Consider the following 21164-nt stretch of genomic DNA (forward strand, 5'->3'; position numbering starts at 1 on the left):
TGGGGCAAGGTAGGGCCATTGGTTGGATCCTTGGGCGAATGCTAAGGCTATGAATCTGGGAGACTGGAAGAAGGGTGGGGCCTTCTATAGAGAAGTCTGGAAGAGACATACGTCAGGTAGACAGAGGATGCCAATGAGTCCAGGAAATAACGTAAAGGCAATAAATGATAAAGGCCAGTTTTGGGTGGACCAAGTTTAGAAAACAGGACATTTAGTTTAACTGTCCAATGCACAGGTGGTAATGTGGGACTGAAGGTCAGGGCTCTTGCTAGCTAGATCTGGGAACCATCTACAGAGAGATACACGTTAAATCCATATGAATGCGTGAGGTGACCAGGTCAGAGAGTGTCATGGTAGAAGAGGAGACAGTCCAAGTTCAAACTTGGGGAACACCCACATTTGAAGGGTTTGATTTGAAGGATAAGTCAGCAAAGGAGACTACGATGGAACAGATATAGGTAAGAAGAACAAGCAGGGGAGATGTGTCATAAAAATCCAGAGAAAAGAGAAAGTAGGATGGCAGGATGGTCAGTAGCATCGAACGGAGCAGGAAGGGTAAGAGCATTAAACCTGAGAAAAGACCATCTGATTTGCCAATTAAGAGATCAATGGTATCTTAGAGCAGTTTCAGTTAACTGATGATCGAGTCTGAAGTCGGATTGCAAATAGTTGAAAAGAAAGAGATGAAAAAGAGCTACAGAATGACAGCTTGAAGAGATGAGAGGATCTAGTGATTGTATAAGAAGATGGAGGACACTGGCATATTTGAAGACACCAGAGAAGAAAGAGGAGAAGGCAGAAGGGGACCGGATCACTGTTACATCTAGAGGGGTGGCTTTGGAAGGAAGGGCCACTTTGTTCTCAGGGACTGGAGGAAAGGATGGAGAGCTGTCAAAACAACCTGAGAGGAAGGGAAAGGAAGAAAGATCCTCCTTTGAATGATTTTCTCAGAAAGATTAGGAGAAAGGGAGAGGTGGGAGACCTGAAGAGAGAAGAGACGAATCGGGAAGAACATGATGGAAAATAAATTAGGATGGAGAAAACCATTGTCCTGCAAAAAACAAAAGTTGATGCTAGATCCGGTCATCTTTGTTGCAAGCCCATGAGGAGGAGGAGAGGGAAGTGGAAGGAAGAATTCAGGAGTGAGGCTTGTTAAGGCATGGATGGCCTTGGGGGAAGGGAGCGGGGGGTGGGCACGAGAGAAGAATGTTGTGTTGAAATGCTCCACCAAGGGAGATCGAGGAAAAGGAGATAAGTGAAGTCACAGCTGGAGCGATGACCCTGGGAAGGGCCGAGAGGTGAACGGACTAGGTCTGATGAGGACGAAAGCTAGAGTTGGGGGGAGGGGTAAGGCAGAGGAATAGACGGAGCAACGAGAAGTCGGGATCACTTAGAGAAGTTGCAGTTTTCGACACTCGTGGGTGTCGGCAAGGTCAGGGGCGACAGACCCCAGGGAATGGTCCCCTGGCTGTGCTGGGCTGGAGGAACAGGTCACGGTCTTCAAGGACGATGGCTAACTAGGGGATTAGAATGTTGGGGGGCTTCAATATGCAACATCAACCGATCAATACTTGTTGAAATCCCTTACCACAAAGGCAAATATTGAGAAAGAGAAGACAGAGAGCTGGGAAAGGCACTCGTCCCTTCTATCTGGGAGCCGACACCACTTTGGACTCCCATAGTGTGATTTCCAAGGAGGGAATGCAGGGTGATGGCCTTGAAGGGAGGTCCAGAGCAAGAGAATTATGTCCCTTCCTCCTCCTGGACGTGAGAGAAGGTGACTCCAGGGAGATGAGAGCTGCCGTGTTTTCTGGGGAGAAAACAGGTCTCTGGGGGGAGCCAGAAGACTGAAGATGCCCAAAGAAAGGTCTAAAATGTTGGCTTTGAAAAGGAAGCTCTAAGGGCAGTGTTGAAAAGCTGGGTCGTGTCGGGGTGGGCTATGGGATGAGGGAGATGAGAGTAAGAGAGCAGAAGAGGGAGAATGGGAGGTGGGAGGGTTTATTCTTAGGCAGTTATTGATGGCAGCAATTCACCAGCTCTGGGAGAGGAAGAGGGAGCACGAATTTGCCAGCCAGAGAAAGTAAGGGACAAGGAGCAGTCCGGGGAAGATGAGGATGCTGATGATCTTGGAGGCTCCACTTTAGGGTCCGTAGCTGGGGGCAGCGTGCTCAGGGGGGGCTGGAGCTGAATTCTCTTCCTTCATATTTAGCATATTTCCACGTTTCAGCTCCTCAGCAGAACGTGAGCTCCTTGGACACAGGACTCGGCTCGCTTTTTGCCTTTATGGTCTTGGGACCTCGCATGGGGTGTGGACAGAGATTCTCGGTGGACATTTATCACCCAGAATGGCCAAAGCTCTTTCCAAGCTTCCGGACCCCTCTGGGGCCTGTATTTGCCCCTCTCGGAGGCACTCCCCAGTGAGCTCACGGACCGCGGGGACTCGTGCCTGGGTCTCATCCCCCCGCTGACCCCACATTTCATGTCCCAGCTACATTTTCTGCCCCCACAGCTGGACTGGGGCTCGGCAGCTGGAGCTTAACAGGTGCCCCTTGACTCCCATCAGGTTTCATTCCAAAGGCCCATAAATCTCTAACAAGGAAAAGTGACCCACAGCTTAGCAAATGTCCCACTCAGAGCAGCTGAGCCTCTGCACGCCGAAGCAAAAGGGAAAGGGTTGGTGGAAGATAAACTAGAAACCCGCGTGTGCAAGCTCTGGTGAGACACGCGGGGCATCGATGTCTCGTGAATGAGGAACGGCAGCAGCCGGGGCCTACCTGGGCCTGTCTGATGGGAGGGTTGGCCGGGAGGGGTCTCGCAGGCACGCTCTGGTGACTCGGGCCCTGAGGAAGGGGCAGCAGGAGGCCAGGGGGGCAAGAGTTGAGGCTCTTGACCGGGCTGCTGATGTTGATGTTTTGATACTTGGGTAACCTTCGGCAATTCTCTTTCTGCCCGGGACAAAACAGAGAGAACATAAGCAAAATTAGAGCCATGTGAGGTCATGGGAGGGAACAGGGCTGTGACTGATCACCCAGGATGGGTGCGGGAGAACACGGAAGGAGGGAAAGGAAACCGGCTGATTTTGTGTAGAGGGGCAGGTCAGCGCCCTGGCCTTGGGCACAGCTGGCACAGCTTTCAGCCTCTGCTTCAGAAACACTTGGGAGGCCCCGTGCTGCAGAGGAAACCTTAGCTTAGGAGCCAAGCCGGGAGAAGGACAATCACCAGCCGGCACCGGCAAAACCTGTTTTACTTTTTCCAGTGTCGGCCAGTCATTTTGGTCACTCCTTGTGACCCATTTGGGGTTTTCTCAGCAGAGATACTGGCTGCACTCACCATACTCTTCTCTGGCTCATTTTACAGAGAAGGAAACTCAGGAAAACTGGGTTAAATGACTGGCCCAGAGTCACACAGTGCACAAATGTCTGAGGCTAGATTTGAATTCAGATCCTCCTGACTCCAGGGCCAATGCTCTATCCTCTGAACCTCTAGGTATCCCAACTATTTCTGATTAATTCAGCAGCTGCTGTCAGCAGTGTCCTAGTCCTTTTCTTCACCCTAACTGTGCTACCCTAACTGAGTCCTTCTGACCCAAGTTTCTTTTTTGTTTCTCTTTTTTTAAAATTAATTTTATAATTATAAATTTTTTTGACAGTACATATGCATGAGCAATATTTTTATAACATTATCCCTTGTATTCACTTTTCCAAATTTACCCCTCCCTCCCTCTACTCCCTCCCCTAGATGACCCATACATATTAAATGTGTTACAGTATAACCTAGATAGAATATATGTGTGTAAATCCAATTTTCTTGTTGCACGTTAAGTATTAGATTCCGAAGGTATAAGTAACCTGGGCAGACAGATATTAGTGCTAACAGTTTACATTCACTTCCCAGTGTTCCTTCTCTGGGTGTAGTTGTTTCTGTTCATTATTGATCAATTGGAATTGGATTAGCTCTTCTCTATGTTGAAGATTTCCACTTCCAGCAGAATCCATCCTCATACAGTATCATTGTTGAAGTGTACAGTGATCTTCTGGTTCTATTCATTTCACTCAGCATCAGTTCCTGTAAGTCTCTCCAAGCTTCTCTGTATTCCTCCTGCTGGTCATTTCTTACAGAGCAATAATATTCCATAACCTTCATATACCATAATTTACCCAACCATTCTCCAACTGATGGACATCCATTCATCTTCCAGTTTCTAGCCACTACAAAGAGGGCGCCACAAACATTTTGGCACATACAGGTCCCTTTCCCCTCTTTAGTATTTCTTTGGGATATAATCCCAATAACAGCAATGCTGGGTCAAAGGGTATGCACAGTTTGATAACTTTTTGGGTATAGTTCCAAATTGCTCTCCAGAATGGCTGGATTCTTTCACAACTCCACCAGCAATGTATCAGTGTCCCAGTTTTCCCACATCCCCTCCAACATTCATCATTATTTGTTCCTGTCATCTTAGCCAATCTGACAGTTGTGTAGTGGTATCTCAGAGTTGTCTTAATTTGCATTTCTTTGATCAGTAGTGATTTGGAACACTCTTTCATATGAGTGGATATAGTTTCAATTTCATCATCTGAAAATTGTCTGTTCATATCCTTTGACCATTTATCAATTGGAGAATGGCTTGATTTCTTATAAATTAAAATCAATTCTCTGTATATTTTGGAGATGAGGCCTTTATCAGAACCTTTAACTGTAAAAATGTTTTCCCAATTTGTTACTTCCCTTCTAATCTTGTTTGCATTAGTTTTGTTTGTACAGAAGCTTTTTAGTTTGATGTAATCAAAATCTTCTATTTTGCTGACCCAAGTTTCAAAGGCTGAAACAAAAAGCTGAGATGAATAGATAAGTCAGTCCTGGAGCTATCTACAGAAAGCATCCAGATAAGTGACAGAGAATATGTTCAAATGTCTAAGTCGACAATAAGTTGTTGTTCATAAAGAAATGCCAAGATGATTTGACAAATCAGAAAAATCTCACTTAAGTGTATGAGAGAGAGAAACAGAGAAAGACAGAGATATATATATAGAGAGACAGAGAGACAAAAACAAAGACAGAGAGAGAGACACAGAGACAAAGAGAGAGAAAAAGACAGAGAGAGACAGAGAGAGAGAGAGCGAGAGAGTGAGAGAGAGAGAGAGCGAGAGAGAGAGAGCGAGAGCGAGAGCGAGAGCGAGAGAGAGAGAGAGAGAGAGAGAGAGAGAGAGAGGGAGGGGGGGCAGTGGATGAATAGCCCTGTAGGCAAACACACACATTTTTGCATCCACCAGCCCAAAGAGGTCCAGATCAAGGGTGACAAAGATGGTACAAGGATACAGAAAAATGAAAGATGAAGAGGTCCAGATCAGGGTGACAAAGATGGTACAAGGATACAGAAAAATGAAAGATGAAGGTTGGGAGGGGAGATAATTTCATAAAAAGCATTTAGTCACTGAATCCCAGAATCTTAGATGCTACTGGAACATAAATTCCTTGAGGGCAGGAAATATTTCACTTGTATCTTTGTATAAGTCGTATGAAGTTCCTTTAAGGCACTTCCAGCAGTCTTATGATCAGGTTAGTGTTGAAAGGGGCAGAAGAAATATTTTTGCATAAAGAAAATTAATTCAGTCAACTTGGAAGGAGCAGATGAAAAGTTTCATGTGTGAAAGAAATAGGAAAACAACTTTGGTTTAATAAAAAAACTACTAAAAATCTATGTGTAAAAAAAGTTGTTAAATCACGGGATCTAAGCAGTTTGGGCTGAAAAATGAACTGTGACATAAACATAAAGACTTAAATTCCCTTGTAAAAAATGTATCAAGATCCCGTGTTTGTATGTAGACAGTCTGGGGGCTTAAAGAGGGCAGAGGAATCTCTTCTGCTTTTTTCTAAATACAATTGATGAAAAGTAAATATGAAGAAAAGTTTTCAAAGGGTTTCCTTCCTTATATGTTTCCTTGCCAAACTTCTGCAATTTGTGCCTACTCTCCTCCACGCATAATGAATGTGCTGGTGGGAGAGTGTGACTCAATTTTAGGTGCAGTTATTGATATCGTTTTTATGTTTTCTTTCACGTGAGAACAGCTGAGAAGTTATTCTTTATTTTGCTTTATTATTAAAATGATTATATTTAACATATAAAAGTTATCAGTGTGAATGGTTCATTTATTGTACCAGTGGCTGCTTGAAAGCTAATGTGGTGAAGAAGGGGGGGGTATATTCCCTGTCCACAAAGTTGGCTGCCTCTGGGCCCCTGAGAAAACATGTATCCTGCTTTAAAGTCATCCATGGCTGTTCTGTACCCTAGGAACAACTCTGTAATGGAAAACATGGCTTTTTCTGGATGATAACAACCTCCAAAGGGTTAGATTGGCCTCTAAAATCCTTTGTTCCTTTTTTAAAAATATTATTGGCCACCCAGGAATGTATCTCTTTACTTGTCTTAAACTTTTCTTAGGCTTCCTTCTCTAAGAACCTAGAGTGGCCAGTGTCAGTCAGTACTCTGTCAGCAAACATTTATTAAATACCTACTGTATGCCAGGTACCATATACGCTAACTCTGGAGATACAGAGGCAAAGGATGATCCGTTCTCTCAAGGACCTTACGGTCTGATGCAGGACTACAAAACTGCAAAATGGCTGTGAACAAACAAGCTCTAAGAAGGACACACTGCTTAGGGTCTGAGCGATCAGATGAACAGTGGCAGTGCTGGGTCCCCCTTCTAATCCCACCTCTGAGGGACACTTAGGGGCTGCTTTGTGTCCCTGAGGCTGCCGGGCCAACTTGTGCAGCGCCAATGAGTAGTTTGGGATTGAACCAGAGCTAGGAGGTGCCTCCTGGAGTGCAGAATGGATAGAAAATAAAAGGCTCTGCTGATGTATACAGGACCACTCTGAAGTGACCCAGGTGAGGGGAAGCAGCAGCAGCAGCAGCAGAAGCAGAAGAAGGAGGAAAAGGGGGAATGTTAGGTTCTTACTAAGAGCTAAGTCGGTACTTAACAATTCTCTAGTCCACACCTTTTGGTTCCAGCCTTGAAGGGGAGTTTTACCCCTTTGAACTTCTGGGGAGGAGCTTACATGTTTAAAAGGAGCAAGTTCATTGGTAGAAGTAATTTTCCCACAAGCCCTTACGTTCTCACACGCCCATTCTCTGGGAGGATAAAAGAAGACACCATTGAGCAAGGAGTGAGTCTACTCTAGGACAGAGTCTGGCTGGGAGATTGAGTTGAGACAGCAGATCTCCTCCCAGAGAGCGATCGGCAGTTTCTGGAGACAACAGCACATTACATATTGGCGCCCAACATGGGGCAAGGACTTTTGCTTATCCTGACAAGGACTTATTCTGAGCCCTTCAGAGGAGCTAGCCTGGGTCTTCACAGGGGAAGAGGAGGAGGAGGAGGAAGAGGAGAAGAGGAAGAGCAGGAGGAGAAGGAAAGGGAAAGCAAAAGAAAGAGAAGCAGCAAAAGTAGAGAAGGAGAAGAAGCAGAAGCAGTGGAAGCAGAAGGAGAAAAAGAAAGAAAAGAGAAGAAGTAGAAAGAGGAGGAGGAGGAGGAGGAAAGACAAACTCATGAGTGATCAGTAGTATTTAAATAAGGATATTCGGGGGAATAGTCTTTGAAGAAAGATTCAAGAAAGGCCATGTTCTTGCGTTAAAAACTTGTTTTCTGGCACATGGTATAGGTACAGATGACTTTAACAATGTGGAGTTTCTCAGCTTTGTGTTTTACGTGGGGGGACAGATAATTATAATTTATATTTATGTAGGATCATAGACTTGGAATTAAAAAGGACTACTCAGAAGTCATATATAGTCCAATCCCTTCATGTTACAGGATAAGCTGAGACCCAGAGGAGATAAATGATTAGCCCGAAATGACACAGTCAAGATCTAGCTACGACCAAGAAGCCGAACCCAAGCCCTGCAGCCATGCTCTGCTGTTGACTGTATACCACTTAAAACAGCTGACCAAAGGCAGAATGAGACCGACACTCTGATGGAATCGACAATCCTTCCTAATTTGGGGATCAGGACAAGGTTGGGCAGTTTATTGACTTCTATATCATTTAAGATAACTTAATTTAATAATAGAACGATTTCTCTGGATGTATAGTTAATAGTCAAGTCCAGACCTCTCTTTGATATACCACGCTGTCTCTCCTGCCAAGCCTTTAATAAAAAGTGTTGGTGGAGTGAAAAATTGGATGGAAATTCTAATACAACTGACATTTAATTCAACATTCGTGATAATTCAACAATAAATAATCCTTAATCAGTCCAATATCTATTAAATACCTACCCACATGCCAGGGCCTGTCCTGGGTGTTGGGCAGACAAGGACAAAAACAAAACAGTTCCTGCTCTCAAGGAGTTTCTATTCTATCCGAGTGGGGGAAATGCATATATAAAGAAGCCCCCACTCCAGGGCTTTCCCAGTATCAGTCCCCTTCCAGTTTTAATAGCTTGGACAGCTCAAGACTCCCCAAAAGCTTTGGGGTCACCCTGTAAGTACTAAGACATATCAGCAGGGGGAACTGACAGCGGGGGAGGAGGGAGGAGGAACGGCCTTGAAGAAGGGACCCCGAAACTCTCTCAAACTCCTTGAAGGACAAATTCTCCTATCCTGCCACTGTGGGGACCCCACCCGAGGACAAGCAGCTTCATTCTGTGGTCTGGGTGGGGCTGGAAACAGCCATTCAGTTCTAAAAATTCCAGCCCAAGCTGAAGCCCAGCTTGGCGATGAGCCACCTTGCCTCCACGCATGGCCCCCTTCAGCTTGTAGCCAAAACTATTATAAAAAGCCGATCTAAAATCTTCTCTTTGCAGAGGTTCCAAACATGCCATGCTATGCCAAGGAGGCCTCTGTCCACTGGAGGGGCTTTTCCAGTGCCACCCTCTCTTTACCCTCATTATTTCCCTAACCAGACTTCATGCTTCTCTGTCAGGATTTCTAATCTTTCTTCCCAATCCCCATAATAAACCTCTTTTATCAATCTAGGTTTCCAGGTTTGTAAATTCCTTTAGAGAGAATCTCTGCGCCGCCAGAAGGGGGTTCCCCCAAACTCCCTACCATTGCCCCGAATCCTAAGGGGTGCAGGGGAGTCAAACCTCTCCATTTGGTTCCCTGGAATCTGAACCTGCCACTAGACCTCATCATTTAACTCCCTGACCACCAGAAACCCTGATCTCCCTAAATCTAGACCTTATCGATTGGTTCCCTACTAAAGGGAACCCCCAAACCTAAACCTCATCATATTTTTGGTTCCCTAACCAGGAACCCCCAAACCTGGACTTCACCTCATCAGTCTCAGCTGGCTTGTGGTTGGAAGAAAGGTGGGGGTGCTCTCCTGATCTGCAGCCCTGCTTCCACTGCTGTCTTTGTCTCTCCATTCTCAGTGCCTCTGTGGGTAACCGCACCAAATGATCGGCCAGGAGGGGAGACTCCCATTCATCACCTCTGCCCAGAGCTTCCCTGCCTCATACACCTGAGCTAAGACCCTGGGGTGGATTCCCAGCCTCACGTCATGTCTCCAGAAATTCAGCGACATTTAATTGACAAAGCCTTGGACCTTCGGCTCTCCTTCCCAACTGGGGATCAGAAGCTCCCATGAGCTGTGCCCTTAGGGGAGGTCAGAGCCTCACTGGGAGTGCAGGCAGAATGGTGCATTATGGGAGGATGGAGGAAGCAGGAGGGCAACTTCGGCTTATCCTGGCGAGACAAGCTGGTCCTTCTCTACCCCTGCCAGCCGGAGGGAGCTGCCTGGGGCGGAGCCCGCCGTCTAGGCAGTTTGCCGGGGAGGCCCGGACCTGACACTGGCTCCCCACTAACCCACCTTGTTTCCTCACATGCCGAAAATCCCCTCCTTGGGGCTGACTGGGTGTGGAAGCAAGGCCTCTGATTCCTTGTGGGGACCCTCGAGTGCTTTGTAGAGTTAGTGAGGGGGCACAAGGGGTAAAGCGCTGGAGTCGGGAGAACCTGAAAACAATCGCTTGGTGATGCTGGCCAAGTAACTTCACTTAAGTTTGCCTCAGTTTCCTCATTTGTAAAATGGGGTAATGAGAGCACCTATGGCCCTCCTTGGGATTACTGTGAGAAGAGAAGAGACATTTATTTCATGGGAAGAACGTTGGGGATGCTTCCGCTGCTGTCTTTGTCCCTCCATAACAATGTCTGATGTGGAGCAGATACTACACAGTGATTCCCTTTCCTTCTCTTGCAATAACCTTCCCACTGTCCCTGGACCCCCCTTCCATCCCTGCCCCCGGCAGCGCCCGCTGCCTTTCACATGCTCACCTTGGGCGTGTCGCCGCCGTGGGGGGGCTTTCGGAGCGGACCGTGGCTGAGGTTCCCGGCCCGGGCATGACTTGGCTCCGTGACGCCGGCCGGCCGAGCGGGACTCACACACCTGGAACGCAGGGAGTGTCAGCGTCTATCAGAAGCTCCCAAACACAAGACCCCCAAGCGTCTCCCTTGGCTCTGGTTGGAAAGTTTTTCCTTCTTTTCCTTTGTGCAATGTGGTAAACACTCAAAGTAAAAATTATCTCCCACTCTTCCAAGATTAAAAATAAATATTGATTTTTGGGAAGCCACTAGTCTGTTAAATTAGTTCTTGCGCTGCTTGCAAGCACAGCTTCCTAACTCCCGAGAGGCTGGTCTAATGAATCCGCTGTTTAAGCAGGAACGACCCCGGATCTGGAGGGCCTCCTCTCCCCTCGCTGGGTCTGGATCAAAGGCCATTTGGGGGGTGAAAATGAGCAACCAAGACCCAAGTCATAGCTCCGTATGCAGACGTACAGCCACATGTCTGTGCATATATGTCTGGGGACATGCATGCATATAGATATGTACATACACACACTCACCCCCATATCTATACCTACACATGTGTCGATATATTTACACACACACGTTATGAGCTCCTGGCTAATTTAAGGGGCTGAAGGGTTTACACCAGAGGGAAGGCCCTTCTTTCTGCACCAGTCAATAGGCCGCTGCCGGGGGCAAGAAGAGGCGCTAATGACACAGCTGTGAGCCCAGAGAACCCTTCAGCAAAGCTGCCGCTGAGGAGGACCAGACAGAGAAGGCCCTGCAGCTTCCCGGGAAGGGGAACCGGCTTTCTACCCGGAGGGGAAGTTTTCTGGGAGGGCCAGCCTCAGAAGCACTGGCAGGGCCCGGAGCTGGAGATATCCGTCCCATTGCAGGGCCCGGAGGCCGAGTAGCCCAATTCGTGCCTGACCCTCCAGGGACCAGGCCTCGTCCCCACCGTGAGCTTCCCCTCCGGGGACCAGGCCTCGTCCCTGCAGTGAGCTTCCCCCTCCAGGGACCAGGCCTCGTCCCCACTGTGAGCTTCCCCCTCCAGGGACCAGGCCTCGTCCCCGCCATGAGCTTTCCCCTCCGGGGACCAGGCCTCGTCCCCGCCGTGAGCTTCCCCCTCCGGGGACTAGGCCTCGTCCCCGCCGTGAGCTTCCCCCTCCGGGGACCAGGCCTCGTCCCTGCAGTGAGCTTCCCCCTCCAGGGACCAGGCCTCGTCCCCACTGTGAGCTTCCCCCTCCAGGGACCAGGCCTCGTCCCCGCCATGAGCTTTCCCCTCCGGGGACCAGGCCTCGTCCCCGCCATGAGCTTTCCCTTCTGACCAGGCCTCGTCCCTGCCATGAGCTTTCCCCTCCGGGGACCAGGCCTCGTCCCTGCCGTGAGCTTCCCCACTCCAGGGACCAGGCCTCGTCCCTGCCCCGTGAGCTTTCCCTCCTGACCAGGCCTCGTCCCCGCCGTGAGCTTCCCCCTCCAGGGATCAGGCCTCGTCCCTGCCCCGTGAGCTTCCCCTCCTGACCAGGCCTCGTCCCTGCCCCGTGAGCTTCCCCTCCTGACCAGGCCTCGTCCCCGCCGTGAGCTTCCCCTCCTGACCAGGCCTCGTCCCTGCCATGAGCTTTCCCCTCCAGGGACCAGGCCTCGTCCCTGCCGTGAGCTTCCCCACTCCAGGGACCAGGCCTCGTCCCTGCCGTGAGCTTCCCCCTCCAGGGATCAGGCCTCGTCCCCGCCTTGAGCTTCCCCTCCTGACCAGGAGTGGCTGTCCGGGCCCTGCCGGTCTCCAGGGCTGCCCTTGGAGACAGAGTTCACGTCAGGAAGCTTTTTGCCTCTCCCAGAACTACATTTTCTATGTTCTTTCCACCAATAATTGCTCCTCCACTTGCCACTGGGTGCCAAGCAGGATAAGCCTTTAAAATTTTTGAGGCTGCCTTTTACCCCCTCCCCCAGAGCCTTCTCTTCTCCAGATCGGGGACCCCCAATCCTTCTTTGTTAATGGCAACCATATAGTTTGGGCAAGCTATGGTCAGCCAACATCCCTGTATGACAAAAGCGGGGAGAATAAGGAGCAAAGAGGGAAATTTAGGACTGTGGTAGAAAAATACTTCCTAATAATTGTTCCTAAATGGGAGAGGTGATGAGCTTCCCAGCCCTGGAGGGCTCCAAGCCAAGGCTGCTTTTGGGGGGTCCTGATTCAGGTGAAGCTTGGGGCAGGGGTTTTGGAGGTCCCTTCGGCTGGAGATTCTGTTAGAAGTTCCCTCTGTCTCTGCTCCCTACGTGCTCCGGGTCACCCCACTGGAGCCTCTTCCCACCGAATACTCCCAGCCCCCGAGATGTTCCGGCCGGAGCGGGGCTCTCCTGTCACCCGCCACGAGACTCAGGGTACCTTAGTTTCTCAATCGTCGTCTTCGTCTTTTTATTAGTAAACAGCAGTCGAATGAGGGCTTTCCTCTTGAGATACGTGACGAAGCCGGCGGCCAGGAGGCAGAAGACCGTCACCAGGACGCCCAGGGCCAGACCCCGCTTATCTGAAACAAACGCCATTTGCCTTCTGTCAGGAGGCCATTAACATGAAACACGCCGTGTGTCCAAAACGCGACATTTACGGCAGAGCCACTTTAAAGGAACCTGCAGAAATGAAGTCAGTAAATCATGGCCGGAAGCCTAATGATTCAGTCTCGGAGTCATGTTTAACTTCAACCCACTCGCTCATCACTCACTGCCGACACCTCTGGAGAAAAGCCCCAAGCCAGGGTTCGGTCCCGTCGGAATGGTCCCCAGCCGGCCGCCCGGACGCCAGAGCCGAGGACCCGCTAAGACTAATGGTCTCGACAGCGGCGGGACCGCGGCGGCAAGCCAGAGGAGGCTCCCTCGGCCCAGCCCGTCTCGGGGCCTGGGTCTCCCACCGGCGCCTCCGGCTCCCGCCCCCTCGTTCACTGTCCCGAGCTCAAGGACCTTATCTACCGGAGTTCTTTTTTTAATTCTTTGGAGGGTCTCTCTGGACAGTGTCAAGTTATAGACACTCCCCCCGTGTCCCCCTCCACAGACTCTGCTTAAGGAGGCACTCAGCGGAGTTATTTTAGAAACCCCAGGATGCAATTATCGTTGGCAAAAGCGGCTTTTGGGGAGAGGGTTCGCTCTGTGTTCCCTTCAGAACGGAGGCGGCTGCTGGCGTGCTTAGTGCTCTGCATGTGCGTTATCTGAAACTCTTCTCCATGTTCTTCCTGCCTCCTGAACATTTGCTGCTTATTAGGACGTGCCAGAAACAACGCTCCACAGCCGGGCTGAAACCTGCGGCCCAGTGAGAGCCTCTGGCTCTGGGGCTGGGGCAGCGAGGGCGAGGACCAAGAAGGGCCGAAGGGCTGTCCTGGGGCTCAGTCACACGGAAGGAAGGGAGAGAAGCCCAGAGGGCAGCGAGTGCCTGCAAAGGGTCACGGGCTTTGCGAGTCAGAAAGCTCTGTGGAGATGTTCGCTCCCATTCCCCAGAGCTTGGGAGGGCGGCCATGGGAGAGGCAAAAGCTCGGGATTTCTGAGTCCAGGATCTGGGGACGGAGCACAATGGGGTGAGGGAGAGACCTTACGTGGGGCTCAGCTACAATGAAGGTGGGACGGTGGAGGGGCTGAAACAGCTGGGGCGGGCAGGTGCTGGCTGTGGATACCGAGATCCCTGAGGAGGATCGCGGGCACAGGTGAAAGGGGACGCTAAAGTCACTGTGCAGAGGGTCCTGGCCGTCTGCGGCTTACAGGGAGAGGGGGAAGGGAGGGGTGAGGTGACCCAGGGGCCCTGACTTCAAAGGAGGGAAGGTTGTGGAGTGATGGACAAAGGAGAGGAAAGTGACCCCGAAGAACAAGGAGCCTCTGCGGACAGTGTGGGTGGCCAGCCCACACCGAGGTAGGACTGGGGTCCTTTTGAGACTGATTGGCTCCTGAGGGAACCTTGACCTTCTGTGTTCCAGGGTCCTTCCGAGTTCCTCCACACTCCGACATGGCAAACCCTCTAACCCAGCTCTAGTCCCGCTCCTGCAGCATCCTTTCCGCTCCATCCTATCCTTCCTCTGCCCCACCTCCCTCTGGGCCTTGAACGTACTTCAGGAGCTCCCTGGGTCAGGCTGCCCCGGTGTTTCCCAGGATCCCCCGTTAGGCCATGGGGCCCTAAACGCTAAATCTGTCAGCCCTTAATAAAGAGGACGTCCCTGGCCACTTCTGCCCCCAGGCAGCCGCTCCCTGGCCAGGCTGGATGGGGCACGCTTGAGTGCTGACCTGCTTGGCGCACGGGCCCGCTGTCCACGCTCCCCCCGAAGCCCGGTCTGTCACAGAACGGGGGAGCCCAGTCGGCCTCACAGTGGCAGTTCTTGTTGCTGTTGCAAACCTGGCAGAGAGAGAGAGAGAGATAAGGAGAGGGGGTAAGTGCTGAGAGGGGACTTTTTTTTCAGTGAGAGCGGATTATCTGAGCCCCTGGTGCTTGGGGATCCTCCCCATCAGAACCCAGAGTGAGGAGGGGCACAGGAGCCGCCTCCACCCCGGGTCTGACCAAGGGGCCCCTCGAGCATCTCGGGCTTTGCAGGATGACCTCCGACGACGGGGAGCTCACTGCCTCTGAGACCACCCCCCTCCCTTTGGGATAACCCTGGTTGTGAAAAGCACATAATTCATCAACGCGCTTCTTGGAACATCCACTAAAGTCCCCGGTTCTACTCCGGGCCAAGCAACAGGAATCCTGGTCAAGGTATTTAACTCCTCTGGCCTCAGTTTACATTCCTGTAAAAGGAGAGCACTGGACGCTAAGGTACCTTCTAGCTCTAGATCTGTGATTCTCCGAATCCTACACATATATACACCACGTGGATCTGCAGACTTTGTGAGGCTGTTTCCCCTACATTTAAATACTTGAGTCGATCTCTTTACTTATTTATTTATTTACTTATTTGTTTGTTTGTTTGTTTATTTTTGCTGAGGCAATTGGGGTTAAGTGACTTGCCCAGGGTCACACAGCCAGGAAGTGTTAAGTGTCTGAGGCTGGATTTGAACTCAGGCCCCCTGACTTCAGGGCTGGCGCTCTAACCACTGCACCACCTAGCTGTCCCTCTCCTTTTATTATTAGGGGAAAATTCTGACATTATTAGAAGGACAAAAAGTCCAGCCATAGTGTCCAGCTCACACACCCACAAGAGCGGTTTAACACAGTGAGACCATGCATACAACAGAACCCAATGCTTAGCACACAGTAGGTGCTTCTTAAATGCTTACTGATTGATTGACGTGAATGGCAGCTGGCTCATCTTGTGGCCAGTGTCAGATACTGTTTGTTGAGAGGGATTATTGATTCTCCCAGGGAACTCAGCTATGATTGCTCAACATCAATAATTCAAAAAGCATTTATTAAGTAATAGAAGCTAATATTTACACAGCGCTTTAAGGTTTACCAAGTGCTTTACAAATATTCTATCATTTGATCCTTATGATAACCTTGATCCTCACAATTGGTTTTATTCTTGTCACCCCCATTTTCCAACTGAGAAAACTGAGGCACTGTGGCAGGCTGGGGATTTAAGAGCAGAAATGAAATGGATAGAATCCTAGACTTGGGATTAGGAAGACCTAACTATCTGAGCCTCTTCCTATTTCTGTGACCCTGGCTCAGTCACTTAATTTTTCTGTGTCTCAGTTTATTCATCTGTAAAATAAAGACTCTAAGATCTCTCCCAGATGTAAAGCTACAACTCTATGATTTATGCTAAGAAGCTTACATTCTATGGATGGGGTTTGGGGAAGAGTTGTGCTAGAGGCAGCTCGGGAAGCTGATTGTTAAATTTTCCTTGAGAGCATTTACACCTTGGAAATTTGTAAACACTCTAAGCCAGAGCTGGATTTGTAGTGTTGTCAGTTTTTTTGCATTTAAGAAACTAATAGTGAAAATGTCAATAATGAAGACTAAACATGTTTTCCCAGCAGTTTTTGTCAAATAATGAATTCTTATCCCAAAAGTTGGGATCTTTGGGTTTGTCAAACACTAGATTGCTATTTTTATTCACTATCTTGCCCTGTGAACCTAACCTATGCCACTGATCAACTGGCCTATTTCTTAGCCAATACCAAATGGTTTTGGTGACTGTTGCTTTATAATATAGCTTTAGATCAGGTACACTTAGACCACCTTCCTCTGAGTTTTTTTTCATTACTTCCCTTGAAATTCTCGACCTTTTATTCTTCCATATGAATTTTGTTGTTATTTTTTCTAGGTCATTGAGATAGTTTCTTGGGAGTCTGATTGGTATAGCACTAAATAAATAGATTAGTTTAGGGAGTATTGTCATCTTAATTATATTTGCTCGGCCTATCCAAGAGCACTGAATGTCTCTCCAATTATTTAAATCTGACTTTATTTTTGGGCAAGTGTTTTGTAGTTTTGCTCATATAATTCCTGACTCTCCTTTGGTAGATATATTCCCAAATATTTTATACTATCGACCGTTATTTTGAATGGAATTTCTCTTTGTATCTCTTGCTCTTGGATTGTGTTGGTAATGTATAAAAATGCTGAGGATTTATGTGGATTTATTTTGTATCCTGCAACTTTGCTAAAATTCTGAATTATTTCTAATAGCTTTTTAGCAGAGTCTTTGGGGTTCTCTAAGTATACCATCATGTCATCTGCAAAGAGTGATAGTTTGATTTCCTCATTTCCTACTCTAATTCCTTGAATCTCTTTCTCAGCTCTTATTGCCGAGGCTAGCGTTTCTAGTACTATATTGAATAGTAATGGTGATAGTGGGCAACCTTGTTTCACTCCTGATCTTATAGGGAAAGGTTCCAGTTTATCGCCATTACATATGATATTTACTGATCGTTTTAAATATATGCTCGTTATTATTTTAAGGAATAGTCCATTTATTCCTATACTCTCAAGCGTTTTTAGTAGGAATGGATGTTGGATTTTATCAAATGCTTTTTCTGCATGAAGACTAAACATGAAAGGATGTTGTGCTTTGTTTCTCTACCACCCTCCCTCTGGACAGCTGGTTGTTAAACATTTACCACTGTTTGGGAAGCAGGAGGGGAAGAAAGATATAAAACATTCATAGATAAAAGATCTTCTGAATAAGACTCTCCTGGGCTGAACCTTGACTGTACCTGGATCTGCAGTAATGGACAAAAGACTCTTTGGTGAGTTACCTTTTATATGACTCTTCTTAAAACTGTGAGAATCTTTTAGATTTGGTTAAGACTTCCCTTCTCCGGACAGCGGGGTCGTTTTTGCTCCAGGGGAACATGGCGACATTGGTTTTGGAATTAGAAGGGACTTTTAATGGAATCCAATCCATTGTGATGGATGCCAGGATTGGTATCTTCACATGGCTTCCTTGGCCTGATAGTGCAAATCTCTGCCTGAAACTGGATCTTTCAGACATTAAGATAATTCCAGTGACCCGCCCCCAGAGACACACAGATTTCTCCCGGAACCAATAGAATGCATTTGGCAAGATGGCGGACTAAGGTTAGGGACTGCACGTTGAGCCCCTGAAGAACACTTGGTGTCCTGAGCCCGGTATTCTAACCAGTCCTCTTACTCAAACAGAATGGGGGTGAGGAAAGGAGCCTGAGATTTACAGTCCCCCCCAAATGGTGACGATAGAGGGGGACTGAACGCCTTGTGACACCAGAGCCATCCTGAAGTGTGTGATGGAGAGGAAGAAAAACAGGGAATGTTTGATCCGCATCTTGGATTTCAAGGGTTCAGTGGAAGGATGGGGGAGGGGAGGAAGCCATGGCCAACAATTGTCCAGAGAAGGTTAGTTCAGGTGGACGGGAAGCTCTCAAGAAGGAAGTTCAGGAGACGCAAAGGGAAACAATTTTGATGTGGAGGAAAAGAGGGGAAAAAAGTCTCTAGAGAGACTGATGTGCACTGACCAACAAAGATGAGGAAAAGGAAGATGGAGAGGAAACCCGGTGGCAGAGGCTTGGGGTGGTGGGGGTGCACTTGTCCAGAGAAGGGTAAAGAGGGTAGGGAAGGAGCTAAGTTTGTGACATCTGAGAAATCAGAAAATGGGGTATGGCTAATTAGAGAAGATAAGACATGAAGGATTTGAAGATCTGTCATTTGTGATGGCAAATGGGCTTGAGCTGCATCGTGGGGGGTCATTAAACCCATTTTATAGATGAAGAAACCGAGGGCCAAAGAGTTTAAGTGACATATACAAGGTCAAAGACTCCAAATCCCATTCTTACCCCATGCCTCACTTGATCTGTTTGACCCCAGGGTACAAAATCAGGAACAACGGGAGGAAGTTGGAAAAAGGCAGATTTAGTATCGGTATCAGCAAACTGACCCAACAATGAGAGCTGGCACTGACGGAGATGGGCTACCTCAGGCTGGCAGGGGGCTCCCTTCCACCGAACCCTGACTTCCTGGGGATCATGCAGAGGGGGATTCTGGGTGAACCTGTGAGCTCATTCCCACGTCTGAGATTGTATGATTGAATTAATGGGACTCAAGATATCGGGAGTCTGGTCCCTGTGTCAGCTCAGATGGGTCACTTTATCTGGGATCAGTTTCCTAATATGTAAAATGAATTGCGATTTCTAGGAGCCCCTGAAGCTCCAAAAAAGTCTATGGTTTTTATAAAATCCTTCTATTTTTGTAAAACCCATGACTTATAAGCTGGTGATATCGCGAAGTTTTGCAACTGCTTTACAATGCACAGACACATATTACACGGGACTTATGGGAAAAGGTCTCCACGGCTCTGAACAGAATCTGGGGCCTGATTTCTGTGGCACACACTTCTGGGAAATCAGGGAGCACCAGCATGGCGAATCAAGAGTCACGTGACCTAGTTGGAGACTCTTCCACTCGTCATGAAAAACGAATTGTGTTTTCAACAATTAAGGTCATTTTTTCCCTCTTAAAGTTCTGTAGACTGCACTAACTAACTCCTTGCTCAGATCCACCGAATGGCCCACAAAACAGGTTGCCGGGGGCTGCTTCTGAAAATAAGAGGAAGCTTTTAGGACTGTTTCAGTTCTGACACGTTGTGACAGCTCCTGCCTGAAAGAAACCGCTCTGTTTGAAATGTTAATGGGAAACTCTCCACGAAGGGCGCTTCGTCTTCAAATCGTTTTCAAGATGACAAAAATCCTCTTCTCTGTCACTGAATGCTAATTTAAAAGATAATTACTTCTCAATCAGATTTTCCTTTGTGAAATAAAAATCACATTTTATTTCCGATATGATGGGAAGGTCATAGAAAATTAATATCTTTGGGGGGAAAATATGGAAAAGATCCTAACTGGCTTATTGTTCTAGAGCCAAAGCGCTAACAAACTGACGACTCATCGTTCCTTCCACTGGCTGGGGACTGAGGAGGAGGAGAGTGAGATACTTACCCCACGCCCGTGGCACTTGGTGGCGCATTCGTGGACACCAAATACGCTGACATTCTGGCATCGGCGGTTGAGGCAGAGCTGGGGAGAAGAAAGAAGGGGCGTGAGGCATCTGAGGAGACACGAATCTTGGTATCCAAGCACGTGGTCTGAGGCACTGGATGGAGGGAAGGCCATGGAGGCAGAGAAGGCCACCAGGCAGAGAAGGCCACGGAGGCAGAGAAGACCACGGAGGCAGAGAAGCCACGGAGACAGAGAAGACTACAGACAGAGAAGGCCACGGAGGCAGAGAAGACCACGGAGGCAGAGAAGCCACGGAGACAGAGAAGACTACAGACAGAGAAGGCCACGGAGGCAGAGAAGGCCACAGAGGCAGAGAAAACCACGGAGGCAGAGAAGACCACGGAGACAGAGAAGACTACAGACAGAGAAGGCCATGGAGGCAGAGAAGGCCACGGAGGCAGAGAAGACCATGGAGGCAGAGAAGACTATGGAGACAGAGAAGGCCACGGAGGCAGAGAAGGCCACAGAGGCAGAGAAGGCCACGGAGGCAGAGAAGGCCATGGCTGCCTCACATTTCTTCTCCCCTCTCTCAATCAGGCCCGAGATCTCGTTCAGTTGGAAGGGCCTCAGAGGCTGGCTGGCCCAGCTGTGGCCTGACTAAGAACCTTCCTGACAAGAGGCCATCCTCCTCCCCGCCCCTCCTGAGGGAGCCCCTGCCACAAGGAAGGCCCTTCTCGTAGGGAAGGCCCCTTTCCAATTACACTCCTTGCCCCTGATCCTGCCTCTGGAACCAGGCAGAATGAGGCTCATCCCTCCGAGGATGGTCCCTCAGACAGCAAGGGGAACACTGGGGGGCTCAGGCACTTGAATCTCCTCCTCTCCAAGCTATACCCCCCCTCCCCAATCCTGTGAATGATCCTCACAGGACAAGGACCCAGTGATCTTCCTCTGGATATACTAGAGCCAAGTGGCCGCATGACTTTGGGAAACTCATGTAATTGCTCCATTTGTAAGAAAAGCAGATCAGACTGGGGGTCTCCCCCCTGAATCTAGGACCACAGGACGTGGATTCTGAGCCATTAGGAGATGGAGAGCATCAGAAATCAGGGGCTGTGTCCAGTCACCAACTAGAAAGCAGGGGATCCGCAAGCACCACATTCAGGGTCGGGCAGAGATGAGACTTCACAATCAGGGTGATCCTGGGCGAGGGACTTTGTCTCTGTCACCTCAACCTCTGAATCTAAAAATGGGACTTTTTGCAGGCTTATGGGAGAGCCAGTGGATGCCCCTACATACAAGTAATAGAGGTCACGTGCTCTGCAAACCTCAGCCCCCACGTGGGTGTTAATGGTGACGACGACGATAAGCTATGGCTGATTATCACTCGTTTTTCCAAGGGAAATACGATGGACACTCTGCCCCAGCCAGGGCCCGGCTGAGCCCAAACCAGTTCTCCGCACCGATCGTTTCTTGATTTGCAGATCCAATTCTTGC

General features: G+C 48.9%; 1 protein-coding gene across 2 annotated transcripts in view; it reads right to left on the reverse strand.

Annotated features, from left to right (window-relative positions):
- ADAM12 (ADAM metallopeptidase domain 12) overlaps nt 1-21164 on the reverse strand; it is a 326616-nt gene that overhangs the window by 9514 nt on the left and 295938 nt on the right. For both annotated transcript variants that reach the window (XM_074297152.1, XM_074297153.1), the window contains exons 17-21: nt 19671-19748; nt 14547-14655; nt 12673-12814; nt 10278-10389; nt 2775-2945 (exon numbers count right to left, since the gene is read on the reverse strand). In XM_074297152.1, coding sequence (XP_074153253.1) covers nt 2775-2945; nt 10278-10389; nt 12673-12814; nt 14547-14655; nt 19671-19748 — 612 coding nt within the window. The remainder of the gene's footprint in view (nt 1-2774; nt 2946-10277; nt 10390-12672; nt 12815-14546; nt 14656-19670; nt 19749-21164) is intronic.

Source organism: Sminthopsis crassicaudata, chromosome 2 (genome assembly GCF_048593235.1).
Source record: "Sminthopsis crassicaudata isolate SCR6 chromosome 2, ASM4859323v1, whole genome shotgun sequence".
Taxonomy (NCBI): Eukaryota; Metazoa; Chordata; class Mammalia; order Dasyuromorphia; family Dasyuridae; genus Sminthopsis; species Sminthopsis crassicaudata.